This window comes from Cyanistes caeruleus, chromosome 25 (assembly GCF_971803275.1).
Source record: "Cyanistes caeruleus chromosome 25, bCyaCae1.hap1.1, whole genome shotgun sequence".
NCBI classification, from domain to species: Eukaryota; Metazoa; Chordata; class Aves; order Passeriformes; family Paridae; genus Cyanistes; species Cyanistes caeruleus.
The window spans coordinates 1,389,449-1,409,222 of NC_141725.1; the positions used below are offsets into that span (position 1 = coordinate 1,389,449).

The following is a 19,774-nucleotide window of genomic DNA, read 5'->3' on the forward strand; positions in this document are numbered from 1 at the left end:
ACGGAAACGGCGGCGGGACCGGCCCGACCGGAGGCGCCGGGAGCGACCGAGTCCGCCCGGCCCGGGCCCTTCCCGGGCCCCAGGCGCCATGGAGAGCCGCACCGCCATGGACTTCCAGGCGGCCGCGCTCCCCGACCCCGGTGGCGGCAGCGATGAGACCGCGGAGCCGCGGGCCATGGACACGGAGGACGGGCCGGATGCCCTTGGGCGCTGTGCAGGGGGCGGGCGGTCGGAGGAGCCCTCCCGTTCCGCCCCGCAGCCCGGCAGCGGCTCCGGGCTGGAGGGGTCGGGACCCGCCGCAGCCCCGGAGCTCGCGGGAGGCGCGGGCGGACGGAGCGAGCTGTGCCGGGGCTCGGGAAGAGCGATGGAAGCGGAGGCGGGGCCCGAGGTGCCGCAGGGCTCTGCCCGCTGGGAGCCCGGCGCCGGGAGCGCCCCTCGGGGCACGGGCCGCCCCCGGACCCCCAGCAGCACCGACCCCGCGGGCATGGAGCTGGATGAGACCCCCGAGCCCCACGCCTGCCCGGGCAGCGCCGAGTGGACCGAGGATGTGGAGGACGAACCCTCGGAGATCCAAGGGCTGCTGGCTCAGCTCGAGACCCTCGACCCCAACCTCCGCGACCACTCCTCCGCCCCAGAGCAGGGTTCGCCGTCCTCCTCGGGCGCCGGTGCCCGGCGGGGCCGCGGGCAGTGCCCGGGCAAGTGCCGGCCGTGCCCGCTGCATGTGGCCACGGGTCGGGGCCTGGCGATGCGTCCCTGCTGCCCCCAGCACTCTGCCTGCGACCGGCCCTGCCACGGGCTGCTCTTTGCCGAGGCTGACCGGGAGGACTTGCTGAGCCTCCTGGGCTATGAGGGGGGGTTACCTGAGGCTGGTGCCGAGACCTCCTTGGCCTGCTCCGATGTTCTGGCTGGGACCAACGTGAAGATGCTGCAGGCTCAGGAGGAGCCAGCCACTGTGGAGAAGCCTGAAGGGCTGGGGAGGCCAGAGAGCTTTGAGGAAAAACCTGGCAGTTGGTGTTATGGAGGGGGGCTTTGCGAGGACGATTCTGTCTGCGAGGGTCCTCGGGAAGGTTCCCCAGAGCCGGCATGGGCAGCCCTGCCTTCTGCTCTGACCCCTGGGACAGAGCAACTGCCTCAGGGCCCTGTAACTGTGAGTGCACTGTGCCTTGGGCTGCGATGGGGCAGCAGCAGCCAGGACATTCCCCTTGGCTCTGATCCCTCCTGGGGTCTGGGATGGGGGCAAAGGAGAACCAGGGATGACTTTCCTCAGGTCTTACAGGGCCTTGTGCTACAAGATTGCCCAGACAAGACCCTCAGTACCAACTTCGGCCCTAAATGCATGCTTGGATGGCTGGCTGATTCATGTGTGCCCTGGTGCAGAGGCTGGTGGGTCCAAACAGCCCCTCTGTTCCTGGGATCCTGTGCCATCCTCCCATCCAGCCTCAGGACCCGGCACTAGCACCCTCACAGGCCTAAGATCCTGTTCCTCCATGTCCAGCCCTGGGACCCTGTCCCATTTCCCCCATCCCCAGGGACATTCTGCCCTTGCTGTCCCACTGCTCCAGGGCCAGGCAGGCTGAATCCCTGAGGTACCAGCCACAGCCTCACTTGCTCTCTCATTGCTTTGCAGAACAGGGAATCCCCATCATCCTGCCCAGCCTTCAAAGAGGGTGAGTTGCTTCTGTGCTTGAGCAGCAAGAGCATCCAGGAGCCCTGACCCACTTGCTCTGACCCTGAACCCCCTGAAGGGTGGTGGTACAGGGTCCCAGTCAGGGAGGGAACAGCCAGCTCTGCACCTACCCAGAATGGGTGCACCAAGCTCCACGTGGCTTGTTTGAGCCTTTGCTGGGGAAATGGAGGTGCATCAGAGATCAGGGAGGTGGTATACTTGGTGGAAAGGGAATACATGTGTTCCCAAGGGAAGGGAGAAGCAGCCCTGGTCCCCTGGTGATGCCAGGTGCCCATGTACCAAGCACTGAGCTGCTTCATCATGTGTAGAAATGCAGCTAACAGACAGCAGGACTTGGTACCCCCAGTTTCAGAGGTGGGGGAGCAGCCTCTGCTCAGTCCCTCCCAATGCCTCAGTTCCAGGCCCTTGTGACCCAGAGGACTTGCTGGATGGTGTGATTTTTGGGGCCAAGTACCTGGGCTCCACGCAGTTGTCCTCGGAGAGGAACCCCCCAACCAGCGTTCGCATGGTGCAGGCCCAGGAGGCGGTGGACAGGATCAAGGTGCAGGAAGGATGGGGAGCATGGCTGCCCCAAACCTTGCCCCCCCTGTGGGTATGGGGTAGCACTCAGGATATGCCTGAGGGCACCTGGCTGTGGGGTTGGGTCCCAGCAGGGTCCTGTGACCTCTCCATCATTCTGCAGGCACCCGAGGGGGAGTCCCAGCCCATGACGGAGGTGGATCTGTTTGTTTCCACACAGAGGATCAAGGTGCTCACCGCTGACACTCAGGTGAGCAGGAGCAGCAGTAACACATGACTCTGTGGCTGCTTCAACATTGCTGTTTGGTCTCAGGATCTAAGCTTTGTTCCCACACCACCAGGGTCTTGTCCATGGCCTATGGATGAGGACACATGTCTGGGAGGGGACATGTCACTTCACAGCATTCCTGTGTCTTGTCCTCACCTCTCTGTGTGGCAGCACAACACTTCCCATATGACCTGCACCCTTTGGAGCTGCTGGGATCCCAGACCGAGCTCTGGGGAACTCAGGCTTAGAATCTGGGGAGCTCTTTGCCTCAGGATTAGTTTCTGTGTTATAGCAAGAGGGAAGAGCTGTCCTGTCCCCTGGCAGTACCCAGGGACATAAATGGGTCCTTGATGAAGGATCTGTTTGTACCTTTTGGCACAGACATGGTTTCTGCCGAGCATGTTCTGGGCAGCTGCACCACATCCCTTCCTGCCTGCAGTGCCAGCAGGCTCATGGCTGCGCACGTGGTCTGACAGCCCTGAGGAGGCAGAACTCTTTGTCTGTGTTCCCTTTGCCAGGAGGCCATGATGGATCACTCCCTTCAGACCATCTCCTACATTGCTGACATCGGCTCCCTTGTGGTGCTCATGGCACGCCGGAAGCTGCCGCGGCGCTCGGAGGTGGCGGAGGAGAAGCGTCTCTACAAGATGATCTGCCACGTCTTCCACTCGGCTGATGTGAGGCAGCACACAGATCCCTGGGATGGGTGGGTGGCTCTGGGAACCCGAGTCCCATCCCACTGTAATAACTGGGTATTCTGGGCTGGGGCTCCAGCAGAGACCCCTCCCTCCCCACAAGGGAGAGGGCAGGAGCCCTCTGTGACACACAGAGGCCCAGCAAGCAAAGTGGAAGGGAAGGTTGCCTCCATACAGGGGCTCATTCAGGCAGGGAAGGAGCCAGGACACCCTGGAGACCCCAAGGATGGTTCCTGTGCTGGGCACTGCAGGGCACTGGTAGCTGTTGGCTCCAGCCTTGAACAGCCCCTGTCATTCCCCAGGCCCAGGTCATCGCCCGGGCCATTGGGCAGGCATTTGGTGTGGCCTACCAGCGCTTCCTGGAGGCCAACAGCATCGACCCGAGCGAGCTGAGCCCACGCCAGTACAGCCGTGCCTTGGAGGACCAGGAGCAGTACAACGCAGAGCTGACCCACTTCTCCCGGCAAGAGAACTGCAAGGACGTAAGAGCTGCTCTGTGGGGTGGGGCCAATGTGGGGAACCCACTGGCACCTCTGTGTTACCCACTCCATGGCTCCCTGTGCAGCTGAGGTGCTTCCTACAAAACCAGACCACGTCCCAGCTAGCTGTGAGCACAGCTGGGGGCTGGGACATGTGCTCCACGACTCTGGTGGAGGTAACGACCATAACCCACCTGTTCTCCCCCCAGGTGTGCATTCAGAAGCAGAAGGGGGAGATCTTGGGTATTGCCATTGTGGAGTCGGGCTGGGGCTCCATCCTGCCCACCGTGGTCATCGCCAACCTGATGCACGGGGGCCCTGCGGAGCGGTCGGGCGAGCTGAGCATTGGGGACCGCCTCATGTCAGTCAACGGGACCAGCCTGGTGGGGCTGCCCCTGGGTACCTGCCAGAGCATCATCCGGGTGAGCCAGAGCAGGGTGAGCTCCTGCCTCACCCCAGGAGAGAGATGGAGACTGGCCTGAATGATTTGGGAGTGTCTGTGACACTGGGATTCCCTCGGGGCCCCCTGTTTTGGAGGCAGGTGTGCAGAGTCATACGTGTCCTGCAGGTTGTGACAGTTCCTGCTCAGAGTGCTTGGAGGAAGGCAGGGACAAAACTGGGGACTGTACTTGCTGTGCCCTGCCTGAAAAGGAGGGTGGAGGAGGAGGCAGGCACCTGTCCTGAAGGGAACCTGTTGCATCATCTACTCAGTAGCATGGGAAGGAGCTGAAAGCAAGGACAGCATAGCCTCAGGGGAAGGGATGTCTCGGGCTGGGTTTGTAAGTTCTTGTCCCTGGATTTGTATTTGCAGTATCCCTTTTGTGCAGTTTCCCCACTGCAAACAGGTTGCTAATCCTCAGCCCTCACATGAGCAGTGTGGCTGCATCGCCCATCAACCAGTCTGAATAGCTGTCCAAAATCTGATCAAGTTCCATCCCACCTTCCAGGAACTGAAGCACCAGACCGAAGTGACACTGAACATTGTGCACTGTCCCCCTGTCACCACAGCTGTCATCCGGCGCCCTGACTCCAAGTACCAGCTGGGCTTCTGTGTTGAGAACGGTGTGGTGAGTGCCCATGGGATGGGAGCTGGGCCGGGGTCTACTTGAGGGACAGGCAGAGCTAGCTGTGTCCAGGGACCAGCACCCAATTCCCACACTCCATGTGCCTGCCTAGGCCAAGGGGTCACAGGGCTCTGCTTTACTCAGCAAAAAGCTCCTCACAGCCTTTCTGCAGCATTGGTGGTTGTAGCCCTCTCTCTGGTACTCTGTACCTGTTTGCTTTCCGGGTGGTGGTTTCTTTCTGGGCATGATCCTAGTGACAGTGCTTGCTATCCCCTGTGCCTGAGCCACTCCCTGCCCTGGGTTCTGTGGCTGTGTTGGGAATGCAGAGAGGGGCTTTCTTGGGCTCTGTGGGAGCCAAGGGGGTGGTTTCCACGGCCACCTTGCACACCAGCTGGTGCTCCCACCTAGGACTGGAGATGTGGGCCTCTCCTGATGCCCCAGGGAGAAGCTCAGTCTCTGCAGCCCAGGCCTGAGGGGAGCAGGAGGTTTCAGTGAATAAGGCAGCCACAGCCATGTCAGCTGGGGGACAAAATCCTGGCAGCTGCCCTGGCCCCAGCTCAGCACATCAGTCTGGTGGCAGCTATGCACTGGGACATCCTTGCCCTCACTGTGTGCCCAGGGGCTGGAGGAGGGGTGTACCCCAGGCAAGAGCTCTTGCTGGGAGCCTACAGGGCTGTGAGGGTTCAGAGCAGTGGTGACACAGGGCTGGGCTGTGGGCACAGCCCTGCTCTCACAGCACTCCCCACTCCCAGATCTGCAGCCTGATGCGTGGGGGCATCGCGGAGCGGGGTGGCATCCGCGTGGGGCACCGCATCATTGAGATCAACGGGCAGAGCGTGGTGGCCATGGCGCACGAGAGGATCATCCAGATCCTCACCGAGGCGGTCAGTGAGGTGAGCTGGGCCCCCACAGAGTAGCTGGGCTCAGAGCTGTGCACCAGCACTCTCCAGCCTGGGCTGGGGCCTCTGATTTGCACCTCTCTGCCTAGGTACACATCAAGACCATGCCTGCCTCCACGTACCGTCTGCTGACGGGGCAAGAGCAGCCCATCTTCCTCTGAGCCACGATGCCTGGGGCAGGCACAAGCAAGCCCAGGACTGCAGAGGGGCAGGACTGGCTCTGCCTTCTGCCCCAGCCCTGCATCAGAGCCCTCAGCAGGATCTAAGTCTGCACCTCCTTTGTTTTTACTCAGGACACAGTGGGACAATACCCAGCCTGAGCAGCATCAAGGCCTGTGGTGCCATGCTTTGGGCACCTCTATTCCTCCAGTCACCTCTGCCCACCTTACAGTGCCTGCACAGTGCCTGTTCTGATGCTGCACAGGGTCCCTTGCCTTGGCATTGTGCTAGTGGGAGCAGAGGGGGCCCTATGTGAAAGTGCCTCCCAGCCAGTCCCTGACTGTTGTACTTTTACACTCACCAATGGTGCCTTTCCCAAGATGGGGATGGTGCATGCAGCTCAACTCCAGAGCTCAGCCAGTACAGCCCCAGAGCAGCACTGACCCTGCAGAACCATGTGTGGGTGCACACTGGCACCCCTGAGGGATACCCAGCAGCTCTCAGACTCAGCCTTAAGGGCAGAAGCACTCTTGGCACCTTGTCTTCTCCCGTGGCTTGGCCAGAGGCCTGTTGGGGTGCAAACTGTCCATTAGACACATTGCACCAAGCTGGGAACCTGCCTGAGCTTTTACCTGGTGCTGCCTTGCATTGCTCTGCATGCACAGCCCAGCCCAGAGCCACAACCCTTTGAGCAGCAAAAGGGAAGAAATATGGCATTGCCCAGCCCCACATCCTGGGAGCTTGGGGCTGTGAGCCTTTTTGTCAGCAGCTCTCTGGGCTCCCAGAGCTGCAGCAGTGCTGACCTGGCTGTGCCTGTGTGCTTGGTTGCTCTAAAAATAAAAATTTTTGGAAATACATGAAGCTGCATTTGAGGAGTGGCCAGGGAACTGCAGCAGTGAACGCTCAGCTCTGGGGGGCATGTCCCAGGTCTGCAGTGGTGCCAGGCCCCAATTCCCCCTGTGATGCTTCATTGTACGCAGGGCCACCAGCCAGGGAGGTGTGTGGGTCCCAGCAAGGCCCTGTATTCTGCCATCCTGCACCCCCAGAAACAGCCCATCCTGATCCAAACATCCCTTTTATTCCAGTAGCAGTGGCTGTGGCCAAAAGGGAAGGAGGCACATGGTAGTGCAGGCACTTGGTGATGTAGGGTATAGCTGGATTTGGCCCAGCCCAGCCTGGCCACAGGGGTACAACCTGAGCTGTTGTGCAGGGTCCAGAGGGACAGGCCAGCAGTGCCACTATACATCTGTGGCTGGGCCCCACTCGTAGCCTTCATCCTGGTCCGAGTCATCCCTGGCCCGTGTGAACCTCCTCCTCACTGCCTCATGCTCATATTCCCTGGGGGACAGAAGGGTGGTGATGGCTCTGTGTGACAGGAACAGTGCCCTTCTGGGACTGTCCCCAGCCTTGGGTGGTTGCCATCCCCACCCCTGGGCAGGGTACCTGATGCTGTCATAGCGCCTGCCCTGCTGTGGCCGTTCAGGCACCTGGGGAAGAAGAGATGGGAGAGGTCAGGGGCAGGGCAGGGGCTTTGCCCCAGCCTGGGGCATTTGCCCCTGGACACCCAGAGCAGGACATGGACCCTGCAGCAGCCAGAGGTGACACCCTGCCTGTGCCACGAGGATGGGAATTACACTCCAGAGCCAGGCACTATGCCACCCTCTTCTGCCCCACTAGGCTCTTGTACCAGTCTGGGACAACACACCTGTTCACGCTGGCTGTGGCTTGGAGCCAGCTGTGTTGGCTCGGAGGAGTCCAGGCCATGGCTCGGGGCCAGCTGTGCTGGCTCAGAGGAACGTGCCAGCCCGGGCTGGTCATAGGCATCCTCTGCCTCACCGTCAGTATAAGCGCCTGCCTCCCCATCTGTGTCGTCATAGTCGCTGTTGGCATGGCTGTCACATGTCAGGTAGCCTGAGGCCACTGAGCTTGGAGGGTTCAGCAGGTACAGACTGTCCTCAGGTGCTACATCTGCCTGAGGGGTGGGGATGACAGAGACATGAGACCCCAGCCAGGGGGACCATGTGCAGCCCCATCACCTGCCTGGTTGGAGCCCCAGGAGGCCAAGCCTTGCCACAGAGAGCCCATGCCCATACCTGCTCTGCTGTTGTCCAGACAGGCTGGCTTTGCTGTGTCCTTACGATGTCCTGGATCTGCTCGTACCAGGCATTGCCGCTGCCACTGAGGCTGATGGTGGCCGTGAAGAGGTGGCTGCAGTATTTCTTCATCTTGTTGGCCTGGGCATACAGGCGCCGGGAGCTCTTCCTGGAGTCAGGCGCCAGCCACTGCCGCATGGCTTTGATGCCCTGCCGGCTCTCAGGCTCACAGAACACCACCACTGGGTAGTACTGCACATAATTGAGGCGCTCCACAGCTGAGGGCGTGATGTCCAGCAAGGCGTGCTTGTTCTGGGGCAGGGCACAGCCATCAGCCCTGCTGGGAGCAGGGGTGGGGACCATGGGCTTTCCACAGGCCCCAGCTGACTCCAAGGACACGGGAAAGGTCTCACCTTTTCTGCGATCTGCCGCACCGAATCCAGCTTGATGACCTTGGACGATGCCCCATCTCGGGGCACACTCGCTGCAGGACACAGAGATGGGGCATGAGAGGGGCTGCAGCTCCAACAGCCCCAGCCTGGGCATGGCCATACCCGGCCCCAGGGCTGTGTCCCTCAGGGAGAGCAGGGGGGAGGGCGAATGAGCCCAGGAAAGTGTTGGGGTGTCATAGGGAGGGAGCCAAAGGTAAGGAACTCTCACAGGGTCTGGCTGCTGGATATCATTTTCTCCCCAGCGTGGGAGCACTTACGGGCAATTTCAAACAGCTCAGGCAGCTCCCTGCTCAGCTTCTGCACAGCAATGTCTGCGATGGGGCCCAGGATCACCACTGGCCGCTTGAAGCTGGCTGTGGGAGGACAGAGGTGTTCATGGTGGCTGGGGGGCAAGGGAAGAGCTCCCAGCATCCAAGCACCCAGCCCTGCTCCTCATGGTGCCCACAGGCCTGCAACTTCTCCCAGGAGAGGGAGGCCCATCAGCATCCACAGCAGGGCAGCCCCAGGACCAATGTCCCCAAGGTGGGTCAGGCTGTCCTGGTGCCCACCTTCCTTGAGGACCACCCTCTCATATGGTGGGTAGTGCCCCTGCTTTGTGAGGGCAGACAGGTCCTCCCGGCTCTTCCGCAGCATCTTCTTGGCTCCCCGCAAGCCCCGCAGCTTCCAAAACTCGGCCCTTGCCCCAGAGGCGTTGGCACCAGATGAGGCTTTCAGCACTGACTCCAGGCTGGCAATCTGCTCGGCCCTGGGAGAGGAGAGGGCTCAGGACCTGCAGCCTCTGGGTTTGAGGACCAGGTCAGGAGAAGCTGGCACCCCTGCTCGGTGGCACAGCCAGGTGAGGCTGTGGTAGACTTCTGTCTCTGGGACTTTGGAGAATTTGACTGTCAGTTGCCCCACCACCCTGAGAAGGGATTTTACCAGCTCACGCTTCCCACCACTGTCCCACAAGCCCTTGCCCTGTCTTTCACTGAGCCTACCATCCATCTCCCCAGCTCACTTGGGAGCCTTCTCTGGCTCTGCTTGTCTAGGGGCTGTTCCTGGCTCCATCCCTACCTGCTCCGGTTGGGGATGATGCCCTTTTCCTGCTCCTGCAGGTCCCTGCCGATGCGCACAGCCAGCCAGTTCCCCATCCTGCCCCGGTACATGGTGTCCAGCACATGGAACACATCCCCACGGACAAAGCTGAGCCCTGATGGCGTGTCCTTCTCAAAGTCAAAGTGTGTCCGGATATAGAACGAGTCACCCACGTTGGACAAGATCATCTTCCTGTAAACTGAAGCCCAGGGCAAGAGGGACCATCAGGGAAAGAGGTGGCTGAGGAAGAAGAGGCTGGAGAGATTTGGGAAGGCACTAGGCTGGCTGGGAGGCTCCATAGTAGCCCTTGCTGCTAAGGAGGGTACTGGGGATACCTTTTCCTTCCATGGTACTCTCAGGCATGCTGGGGACAATAGAATCTGACTGCCCAGCACATTGGCCCCTCCAGGTTGAGCAGTGGTGGCAGAAAGCCCCTGTGCTCCAGGAAGCCGAGGCACAAACAGGGCTGGGATGGTCTAGTCCCCTCCCATCCGCTCTCTGGAGGAGGAGGAGGAGGGGGGAAGAAAGACCACCCTGCAGGGACAGGAAGGGCCGTGGCAAGTCCAGCAGGTGTGATGCTTGCCCAGGAGAGACAGAGGGTGGAAAGGCACAAGCCCAGGATGAGCCTGGTCACCACTCACTGTCCTGCTTGCTCTGAGTCCACAGCGCGACCTCCTCGCCTGGGGGCAGGGCCATGAGATGTTCCACAGCTTCTTCACGGGTCAGGTTCTGGAAACTCGTGTCATTCACCTGCCACAGAAAAGCACTTGGACATGGTCCTGCCAGCAGGACAGAAGGCATGGGCACCAGCAGGGGCCCTAGGGACAGCAGTGCCCAGGGCAGTGTGGGAGAGGGAATTGGTCCCTGTAACCTTGGAGGTGATACCCTGGGGAGATATTGGACCCAAAAGGGCTGGGGCCAGTCCAGGTGCAGCAGCATATGGAGCATTTTCAGCTTCAGGTACCTGCAGGATCTGGTCACCTTCCCGAACACCCTGGCTGTCAGCTAGGCTTCCCTCCTGCACGCTCGACACAAAGATGCCCACGTCGTTCCCACCTGTCAGCCGCAGCCCCACACTCTTGGCCTTCACAAACCGCACGATCCTGAAGTTGGTGCTGTACCTGCCACAGGGAAGTGCAGTCAACCCAGTGGTGCTGGGACACACATGCAAGGACAGGACAGGGAGGCGCTGACCCTATCACACAGCAGCTCCTCATGTCCCCCAGACATTTGCCCCTGCCTCTTGCAGACATACCCATCCTTGTGGGCAGCTTGGGCAGTGGGGCTGTGGCCATCCCACTCCACAGCTTCCAGAAGGTCTGCAGGAAGAAGAGCTGGTTTAGGAGCAGGAGTGGCTGTGCCAAGGCACAGGGAGCCCTGGCATGGCTCTGCTAAGGCTTTGGGCAGTGGAGATGCACCGGAGAGCCTGGAGCCCCTTCAGTGGCCAGTCCACTCACCTGGGCTCTGAGCATCAGCTACAGTCACCTCAGCCACAGGCTCCCTTTTCGATCGTCTCCTCTCCCTGGAACAAGGTCAAACAGGATTTAGTCAGGACACACGGGCAGTGGAGACAGCAGAGCAAGCTGGGAATGGCCAGCTCCGGGGATATCGGGTTAGGAATGGAGAACCAGCATTTCCAGACAGGTGGAGAACACAACAGGATCTGCCAGGGGACAGAGGGGCTCATGGGTACATGGGCCTTACGATGAATTTGTCCTGGCAGCAGCTGGAGGTCGTGGGGAGACCAATGGAGATGGCGGGTTGGACAGCTCAGAGTCGATGTCTGAGATATCTGCAGCCACAGGAGGGGAGATGCATCAGTGGCCATGCAGCCCCTGTGCCTTGTATCTGACCCTGGCCCTGCCACCGTGTCTCCTCACCATCCATCTGGGAGCTGTCACTCTGGCTGTCAACATCAGGGATGCTGACCAGGAACTGCCGGTGGTCACGGAGGATGAGCAGTGTCAGGATTCCCTCAGTTTGCTCAATGAGCTGCTGGGTTTCAGCCAAGGACATGTCCTGGCTGGGTACCCCATTGATCTGGAGGGACAGAGTAGGAGGCCTCAGGGCACTTGCTCCTAAGAAAAACACCCACAGGAAGTGGGAAGGGATGCTCTGCCTGCCATCTTCCTGGTCCCTTCCCAGCCCCTCCAGCCCAGCCCCAGCTCCTGCAGCTTCACCTATTCTGTGTCCCTGTTCCTGGCTGCTTCCCAGTATGACCTTATTCTGTACAGAGGAAACATTAGCATGGTTCGTTAACACCCCCTTCCACCTGCCTGGGGCTCTGCCAGGAGGCAGGATTGCACAGACCCCTCAGACACCTGAAGCTGTTTCCTTTTGCCCTGGCCCCAGCACTGTCCTTCCATGCCCTGGCCTGGTGCAGGGAGTCAGGCCCCAAGCTGGCCCTGGGGCTGGGATGTCCCTGAGTAGTAGCTGCTTTTCCCAACAGATTGTGGGATGTAATCCCTTCCGTTTACCTCAGAGTCATTATGGCACCAGTTCCCAGCAGCCATGGGTCTGCCTGGATTAGGTGTGCTAACAAAGGGTCTCCCTCTCTTCTATTTCCTCCTCTCCAAATACTTTAAGTATCGTTTTATCTGACAAATATGTGTCCGGTGGGGACACAGACAGAGTGAGGCACCACACATCATGGGGACAGTGGGGTGGACATTACCCCACTGTGCCAGCAGGACATGCCACAAGTAGGAAGTTGGGCCCTGAGAGCCCCTTCAGGGTCCCTGGAACAGCCAGGGGGGCTGGGGCAGGGAGTGGGCACAGACAGAACTGCCTCCAGCGTGGCCATGGCTGGGCCCTGCAGTGACACCAACCAGGGACGAGCCCTCCAAAGAGGGGCAGATGAGACCCCAAGTGTCCCCTGCACCCTGGGGCCCCCATACCTTCAGGATAAGGTCTCCCTCCTGCAAGGAGTTGCCCTTGGCCGCCAGCCCGCTCTCCACTATGTGCTTGATGAAGAGCTGACTCCCCAGCTTCAGGCCATACTCTGCACCAGAGAGAGCCATGATGGTAGCAGAGTCAGGCAGCAGAGCAAGACCCCCTCAAGGTTCCTCCTCGGCACAATCCCCACAAGCCCCAGCTCCCCTTGGGGTACTAGCAAGCCCCAAAGCTGAGCTCTGTAGCCCCCAGCTGAGGGCAGGAGGTTTAGTGCAACCAGCATGGCATGCACTGTCCCCTTTCTGCAGCCAGGCCCTGGCACCCACCCAACTATTGTCACCTCCCTGGGGGAAGGCATGGCTAAAAATCAGGCAACAAGACCCAGGGACAGCAGGAGCAGTAGGACCTCACCCTCATTCTGCTTCTGCTTCACCAGGACTGACGTGATGGGCTTCATTGGCACATCCTGGCATGGCAGGCGCTTGAAGCCTGACACCAGGGCCAGCCCGTTGGTGTCCCCATCCTGACCAAAGGCATTGGCAGAACAATGTCGGCTGTGGCCTCTCCGATCTGAGCTACCCTGCATCCAGTGGCTGCTGTCCTGGCTTCGTCTCTGGCTGTGTGACTTGTGGTGGTGACCAGAGCTCCTCTCACTGGATGAGTCCCCATCATAGCCCTGGCTTTGATCCAGGTCATCCCGGGAGCGGTGCAGCCTGTAGTTGTCATCTGAGTCATAGTGCCGGGCCACAGCAGGGGACCCAGGGCTGCTCTTGCTCACAGGGAGGTGAATCTTCTTTGCTCTTTTCAGCGTCTGCAGGTGCAAAGTGAGCAGGAGAGGATGACAGGTACAACTGTCTCTGCCAGATGTCCCTGCACCAACTCCCAAGCCCCAAACCCTGGGCATGTGTGGACAGGGGATCTGGGATGGGGACAGGCACAGTGTAAGCATGACACCAGTCCCATACCACCACAGAGCACACTCACAATGTTGGCAATCTTGCCACAGGTTTTAAGTGTCTGGATGGCAACAGAGGATGGGACATTCTCCATGGAAAGGCCATTCACCATCACGATCTGATCTTTCCTCCTGAGAGGGAAAATGCAGCTGTGACTCTGTTGCAGGCACAGCTCCCAGTCCAGGGAGCTGGTGGGGTGGTGAGCGTACCCCAAGGGATCCCATTCCAGCCAGACAGGGCAACAGTGGTGCTGGCCCTGTCCCAGCAGGAGTGATTCTCCATCCTTCTCACCCTTGCTGGCAGTGAGCACCCGCTATGGCCCCATGTCCCCATGCACTCACTGAAGCTGACCCATTGCTGGTCCCCCAGACACCACATCTGAAACAAACACTGCTGTGTCCCCGGTTATCCTGTTGGGACGGTCACGGCCTCCAGAGACAGCAAATCCAAAGCCTCGGTGAGGGTCCTAGTGGGTGTGGGCAGAATGGAGGTCAGACAGAGTTGACCCCATAGACCCTGCCCCTCCCACAGTGGGGTTACCCCAGATGACACTCACCTTGCTCAGCGTCACTGTGTGCTGCTCCCAGATCACCATCTCCTCCATGGTGGGTACCCACCAGCACAAGCTAGGGAGAGTGATGGTGGCAGCTGGACAGCCAGGGGGCTCTGACCGGCTCCGGCTCCTCTTTGCAGCTGCTGGCCCCTTCCTCAATCCAACATCAGGCTGCAACAAAGAGCAGCAGCAAAACTGAGCCATAAGCACCAGGGACTGTGAGGCTGCACGGGACAGAGCCCCATGGTACTGGGACACCAGGAATGGCAGCTATGTCACACCCCAGCTAACCCTGCAGGGCTCCAAACCCAGAGCTGCCTCTGTGCACCATGAAATCACCCCCTGGGGGTCCATCTCCATCCCCTCAGACATGTGTTCATAGAAGGAGAGGGCAAGGACAGGACTCATCTCCATGGCTGGGACCCACTGTCCATGGCATCCTCATGGTCTGCTCTGTCCTCCTGGAGCTGGCAGGCCTGGGGGTGCTGCTTTGGATGGTGTTTCAGTGCCCATCCACCCACTCTGGCCTCCAGCAGCTCTGCCAGCTGGTTTGGTAGCACCACTGCCCCAGTTTCACCATTTGGTTTCCTTGGGTTTTCCCTAAATCCAACGTTTTTCACCATTTAAGGCTGATAGCCTGACTGACAGAATAATGCCCTTTGAGGATGAAACTCTTGAGATGGGCCCAGGGACCTCCACCGGCTCCTGGCTCCCTGGAGGAAATGTCAGCATGAACCCAGAGAGACGTGTTTCCCTGATGGTAGGAGACAGCAGGACCAGAGCCTCCCACCAGTTCCCATGGGGTGGGACACGGTCATATCACTTCAATCAGGGCTCACAGAATCACAGAATCATTAAGGCAGGAAGAGATTATCAAATCCAACTGTCACTCCAACACCACCATAATCACCCCTAAACCATGTCCTCAAGTGCCACATCCAGATGCCTCTTGAATGCTTCCAGGGATGATACCTCCAGCACCTCCTTGGGCAACTTATTCCATTGCCTGATCACTCTTTCAGTGAAAAAACTTATCTAGTGTCTAATCTGAACCTCTGCTGGTGCAACTTGAGGCCAGTTTCCTTTGGTCCGGACACTTGGCAGAAGAGGCTGATCCCCACCTCACTACAATCTCCTTTTGGGAGCTGTAGAGAGCAGTGAGGTCCCCTGAACACCCTTCTGCAAACTGAACACCCCCAGTTCCCATGGCACCACACAGCTGTGGTGTCCAAGGGCTCTGGACTGGCTGTGCCAGTGCTGTGCTCATTTCTAAAAGTTCCCAGCGCAGCTCAGCAACCCTCAAGTCCAGCCAGGGATGCCCACATTGGTGTCACAGGGAGCTCAAAACCTCCACAAGCCCTTTGGGAATTGGCCATGGGGTAGTTTTGGTGGGACACAGAGACATCTCATGGGCAATGCTGGGGTGATGCCACATCAGGGATCTGGCAGTGGGCAGCCAGCCCTGGACAAGTGAAGCAGCTCAGCCCCAGTACAAGGACATCCCACAGGCAGCCCCAGCTGGAGCAGTGATGAGGCATCTGGCTGAGCCCCCAAAATGAGATCAGCCTGAGTCCCTGACACAAGACCCACTGTAGCCCTGGGGAGGGTCGGGGGAGGCCTGGGGTAATCATTCACCCGACAGGCAGGTTGCAGCCATGGGTGTGGAGGGCAGAGTTCCCTCTGCGTCACCAGCTGCCGAAACCAGCCCAAGTGCCTCCCTGCCACCCAGGGACACATGGGACCAGGGGGTAGCTGGGGCTGGGCAGGACCCCAGTGTGGCAGCACCCACTGTCCTGGCACTGGGAAAGCTGATAATAAACAGGAACTCCCAGTGTTGCATTGGGGTGGTTTCAGCTGTGTCACCAGTGTTGTTTGTGCTCTCTAGACACCAGCAGGTCGTATGGTGTGAGCTATAGGTCCAAGAGACACCAACCTGGAGCAGCCAGATCATCCCTCCCTCTAGGGTGGTGGCATCTGCTGTGCCAGAGCCATCCCTGATAGCACCCAATACAGCCTCTCACTGTCCCCAGCTGGTTCCCACTACTGTCCCACCATCGCAGTGCCACAAACTTGCATCCCACTGCTGCCCATTGCTCTCCTCAGGCAGTGGCTGGGGCAGCATGCAGATGGCAGCAGCTCCAGTGCCACCAAGCCCTGTCCCCAGTCTCCCCCCAAGAGCTGGCGGAGGGCCTGCAGCAGCCAAAGGCCAAGGCTGGCAGCAGGAGGAGCCGGCTCAGCCGGTTTGCGACAGAAACCAGCCCGCACCTGGAATGGCCCCGCAGGGAGAGGCAGTATCTGGGCAGAGCTGACCATGGCCCAGCCCGACACACGCAGCACCGGGCACCAGCAGCACTGGAAGCACCACACCGCCCCACGCTGCCCCACACATGTACCGTGGCAGCTTTCCCCAGGGGTTTTGACGCCAAACAAAGCCAAGCGGTGCCGGGGCAGCTCGCCCCACTGCCAGGTCCCCAGGCTGTGCCTGGCCCCGGGTGACACCACCAACAATGCCCATCATGGGGACGGTAACGAGTCAGGGGATCATTTATTTGGAAAGTGACACACAGTGTCCACCTCAGCCGTGCACACAGACAACCCCACCACCCATAATGTTTCCCAATCCCCCCTCCCCTGATAGGGATCCTCATCCTGAGACCTCAAAGCCCTCCTGTGATCAGCGAGGTCCCTGCTGTCAGCCAGTGCTGCAAAACCACTCGTCCCTTCTCTGGTCCTGGCCATGCAGCACGGAGGTCCTGGATCCCTCCAGAGCCTGCTCCATCCCAACCCCACACAAAGAGCAATCCCGACCCCCTGCTCTGGGGAAAGCTCTCTGGAAGGGCTGCTCCGGACCGAGTGTAAATGAGCAGCAGAGAGGCACGTCCTCCAGCCCGGGGGCGTGGAGCTCTGATTCTCCGGGGTATCTCCCTGCTACGGGGGAGAGCTCCAGGAGGGTCACTAGAGGAGCCACCCAGAGAGGGACAAAGCACGGCCGGTTCCCCAGGGGAAAAGCACGGCTGAGAGCCAGAAAGAACGGCCGACAGATCCCGGGGGACAGAATTAGGCACTCACCGAGCCTGGGATCCGACCAGGAAGGAGCTGAGCTCCCGGGCTGGTGGCAGTGGTGTCACTCCAGGGTGCCTTGCGTAACCCTTTGTGGCCCAGACTCTGCCTACAGCGGGGAAAGAGCAGGAAGGGTGTCCCGTGGCAGCTTCCCGGCCACAGCAGGTCTCCCGGAGAGCCGTCCCTGGTGTTCTCCACCGTGATGGTGGCTCAGCCACCTGCACTTATCGTCCTCGCAGCGCTGCACCGGGACAGGCTCTCAGGATGCTGGTGGTGGCGGTGGCTGCGGAAAGGGGTTCCCCCGCCCCCAATCCTTGCCCTGTCCAGGGAAGCGGTGGGACTCTGCCCCCGACTCCCAAACTCTCTCAGCGTTACCCATTGTCCCAAGAGGGGACAGACACAGGAGTCAGCCTAGGGATGGATCACTATCCTGGGAGGCGTGGGGGAAGCTGGTGATGACTTGCTGCCCCGTCTCCTCCTCTTCCCTTGCTCCTGTCCGCACCTGAGGACCAGGCCCCCGTCATCCCTCGTCCCACGGGGCCGTTTTCTGGCTGCGACAGCGATCAGGTCCACGCCGCGGCTCTCCTCCCGCCGAGGCCGGTACCGCTCCCAGCCCAGCGCCGAGGCGGCGTGGGGAGACCAGTTTCTGCGGAAGCCCCCGGCCCGCAGCCGCCACCCCGGAGCCGGAGCCATGCCGCCGCCTTCCCCTCCGCTCGCTCCTCGGCACCGGCTGCACCCGGCCGAGCCCCGCGGGGAGCCTGGAGCCGCTCCCGCCGCTCCCCAGGACCAGCCGCAGTCGGGAGCCCCTCCGGCGGGGGCCGGCGCCGCCAAGCAGTCTCATTAGTGCCGGTGGCTCCAGCGTTGCCACCCAGCCGCGGCTACCCATCAGGGACACGCGTGGCCCCGGGGCTCCGAGAACCGGCGGGGCCGGCCCGAGCTGACCCGCGCCCCGGGGCTGACCCGGGCCAGGCGGCGCCACTAGATGGTGCCGCGGGGCCGGTAGGAGCTGGGCTCCGGCCCGGGCTGGGAACCGGCGGTGCTGAACGGTGCCGGGGCCGTGCAGGGAGGAGGGAGCGTGTCCGGGCCCCGGTACACGCCAGGCCCGGTCCAGCCCGGCGGATTGTGAGACTACCGGGAGCTCTCGGAGACGGGGGTGTGGGGAGGGCGGGTAGGCGGCGCCCGGCACCGGGAAGGCTCCTGGAAGGCCCCGGTCCAGCAGGGACAGCGCGGTGGGAACCGAGCCGCGACAGGACGGGGCGCATGGGCTCCGCCGTGCAGGGCCGGCCACGCCCCCGCCCTGGCCCCGCCCCTCAGCCTGAGCCACGCCCCCGCTGTCATGGACACCTACAGGCCGCGCCCCCACTGCCATGGCGAACGGCAGACTCCCCACCCCCGGGAGCCCCGCCTCCATTGCCATAGCAACTGGCAGGAAGGCCCCGCCCCCAACGGAGCCCCGCCCCGGTGCCATGGTGACCACAGGCCCCGCCCCCACCCTGTGGTGTTTCCCCCTCCGCCGAAGGTATCGCCGCCGCCGCACCGTGAGGGAGCGGCGGGAGTTGCTGCGGCCTTCCTTATCCGTCCCCCGCTTCAAATCCCACAGCCCTCGCGATCGCGACAGCCCTCCGCTGCATCGCAATTAACTCCAGCGGAAAAGCCCCGCTGTACTTCCGGCACTGTTCGGGGCGTGTCTGGCCGCGGCGCCACCCGCGTTCTATGGTCCGCGGCGCTCCCAGGGTCCCCCGCGCCGCGGCCGGTACGCGGGAGGAGCGCGGCGGCGGGCGCTGGCCTGTCCGGGGCCTGTCTTGCCCCGGGGCTGCGCCTGCCCGCGGCCGCCATGGAGCTGGAGGTGCCTGAGGAGGCGGAGGGCTCGGCCGCGGCGGGTGCCGGTGCCATCACTCCGGAGGCCGGCGTAGGGGGACCGGACGCGTCAGGAGGTAACGTGCCGCGAGCACCGGGGGCCGCCCCTGGCTGTCCCCCACCCGGCCGAACCCCGGCGTGTCCCCGTGTCCCGCCGGCTCGCGTTGGTTCAGCCCAGCCGTAACCCCGGCAGGGCCCCCCCACGGGGTGCTCGGAGTGGTTTGGTCCAGCCTCCCCCGTTCCCGGAGTGCGCCCCCCCCAGCCACCGCGTGGTCCCGTCCAACTGCTGCTTCCTCTGCTTCCTTTCCCCCCCATTCTCCCCCGGACCCGGGATGGTTCCGCCCCCAGCGCGGGACTCCCGGGACACCGGGGGACACCGGGATGGGGCTCCCCCGTCTCTGCCTTCGGGCATCTCGGAGCTCCGAGGGGCAGCGGCGACGCCCGGACCACCGTGCAGGGCACAGGCCGCCCACCTCCAGCGCTGTTCCCAGGCCCCGAACCGGCCTCGGCTGGGCCTGGAAGGCCGTGGCGGGGCCGTCCTGTCCCGTCCCCTCTCGGGGGTCGCTCGCACAGGGGTGGAGGGGTTGCTCGAGGGGCCGGGCAGACCCTGGCAGTGGGGGTGGGGGGCTTTGCCGACGGCAGGGGTCTCTCCCGCGGAGGGCGCCCGTTTGTCAGGGCCCCGAGCGAGCCCGAGCCCGGCAGCGGCATTAGCAGAAGGTTTGGGGTTTCTGAGTGGCAGGATGGAGCCATGGGGCTGCACCTGCCCCCGCCTCCGCTGCTGCCTAATTGTTTCTAGTTCATTAACAGCCTCAGGATTGTTGGCTGAGCCGTGCCCGTGATGCTCAGCCCCTCTGCTGCCGGGCTGACACATTGTTCCGCAGGCCCGACGCGGAGCTCCGGGCACCTGCTGAAGTCCGGGGTGCTCAGAGGGTTTGGCTGTGTGATGCCAGTGATCTCCGTGTCGTCACGCCTTTAAATGAGCATCATTAGATCTTCTGAAAACCAGCTAATTACAGTGGAAGCCGAGCTCGTTTCGCTGATGTCATTTGTCGCGCCGGGGGTGTGGG

General features: G+C 61.6%; 3 protein-coding genes across 21 annotated transcripts in view; 2 read left to right on the plus strand and 1 right to left on the minus strand.

Moving 5' to 3' along the window:
• Positions 1–3: 3 nt before the first annotated feature.
• On the plus strand, positions 4–6,627 carry APBA3 (amyloid beta precursor protein binding family A member 3). 5 transcript variants are annotated; one of them, XR_015279230.1, is made up of 10 exons: positions 4–1,147; positions 1,628–1,667; positions 2,083–2,228; positions 2,370–2,456; positions 2,993–3,151; positions 3,472–3,651; positions 3,858–4,085; positions 4,596–4,715; positions 5,449–5,605; positions 5,701–6,627. XR_015279230.1 is itself a non-coding variant. In XM_086863003.1 (10 exons), the coding sequence occupies exons 1-10, from the start codon at positions 89–91 to the stop codon at positions 5,770–5,772; spliced, it is 2,232 nt and encodes a 743-aa protein (XP_086719129.1). In that variant the 5' UTR covers positions 4–88; the 3' UTR covers positions 5,773–6,627. The 5 variants fall into 5 exon arrangements, 3 of the variants coding, with proteins under 3 accessions (XP_086719129.1, XP_023798576.2, XP_086719131.1); XR_015279231.1 differs by having other exon boundaries at positions 3,858–4,070; XM_086863003.1 differs by having other exon boundaries at positions 5,465–5,605.
• A 199-nt stretch (positions 6,628–6,826) lies between these two features.
• TJP3 (tight junction protein 3) lies at positions 6,827–18,598 on the minus strand. Of its 7 annotated transcripts, none has more exons than XM_086862998.1 (21): positions 18,388–18,598; positions 16,860–16,959; positions 13,794–13,961; positions 13,579–13,703; positions 13,266–13,368; positions 12,693–13,092; positions 12,287–12,390; positions 11,270–11,429; positions 11,094–11,181; positions 10,847–10,911; positions 10,645–10,708; positions 10,354–10,510; positions 10,031–10,139; positions 9,369–9,588; positions 8,864–9,060; positions 8,573–8,668; positions 8,277–8,347; positions 7,864–8,175; positions 7,476–7,742; positions 7,214–7,257; positions 6,827–7,108 (listed from the first exon to the last, which is right to left on the minus strand). In XM_086862998.1, exons 3-21 carry the CDS (start codon positions 13,839–13,841, stop codon positions 7,009–7,011), a joined length of 2,730 nt encoding a protein of 909 aa, XP_086719124.1. In that variant the 5' UTR covers positions 13,842–13,961; positions 16,860–16,959; positions 18,388–18,598; the 3' UTR covers positions 6,827–7,008. The 7 variants fall into 7 exon arrangements, with proteins under 7 accessions (XP_086719124.1, XP_086719127.1, XP_086719125.1 ...); XM_086863001.1 differs by having other exon boundaries at positions 10,354–10,504; positions 18,388–18,590; XM_086862999.1 differs by lacking the exon at positions 18,388–18,598 and adding an exon at positions 18,199–18,256.
• PIP5K1C (phosphatidylinositol-4-phosphate 5-kinase type 1 gamma) overlaps positions 18,174–19,774 on the plus strand; it is a 51,589-nt gene continuing 49,988 nt past the window's right edge. For 4 of the 9 annotated variants that reach the window (XM_086863006.1, XM_086863011.1, XM_086863007.1 and 1 more), the window contains exon 1: positions 18,601–18,784. In XM_086863006.1, coding sequence (XP_086719132.1) covers positions 18,685–18,784 — 100 coding nt within the window. In that variant the 5' untranslated portion in view covers positions 18,601–18,684. Of the gene's footprint in view, positions 18,785–19,774 lie in introns of all 9 variants that reach the window. The other 5 variants (XM_086863010.1, XM_086863014.1, XM_086863012.1 and 2 more) reach the window with 3 other exon arrangements.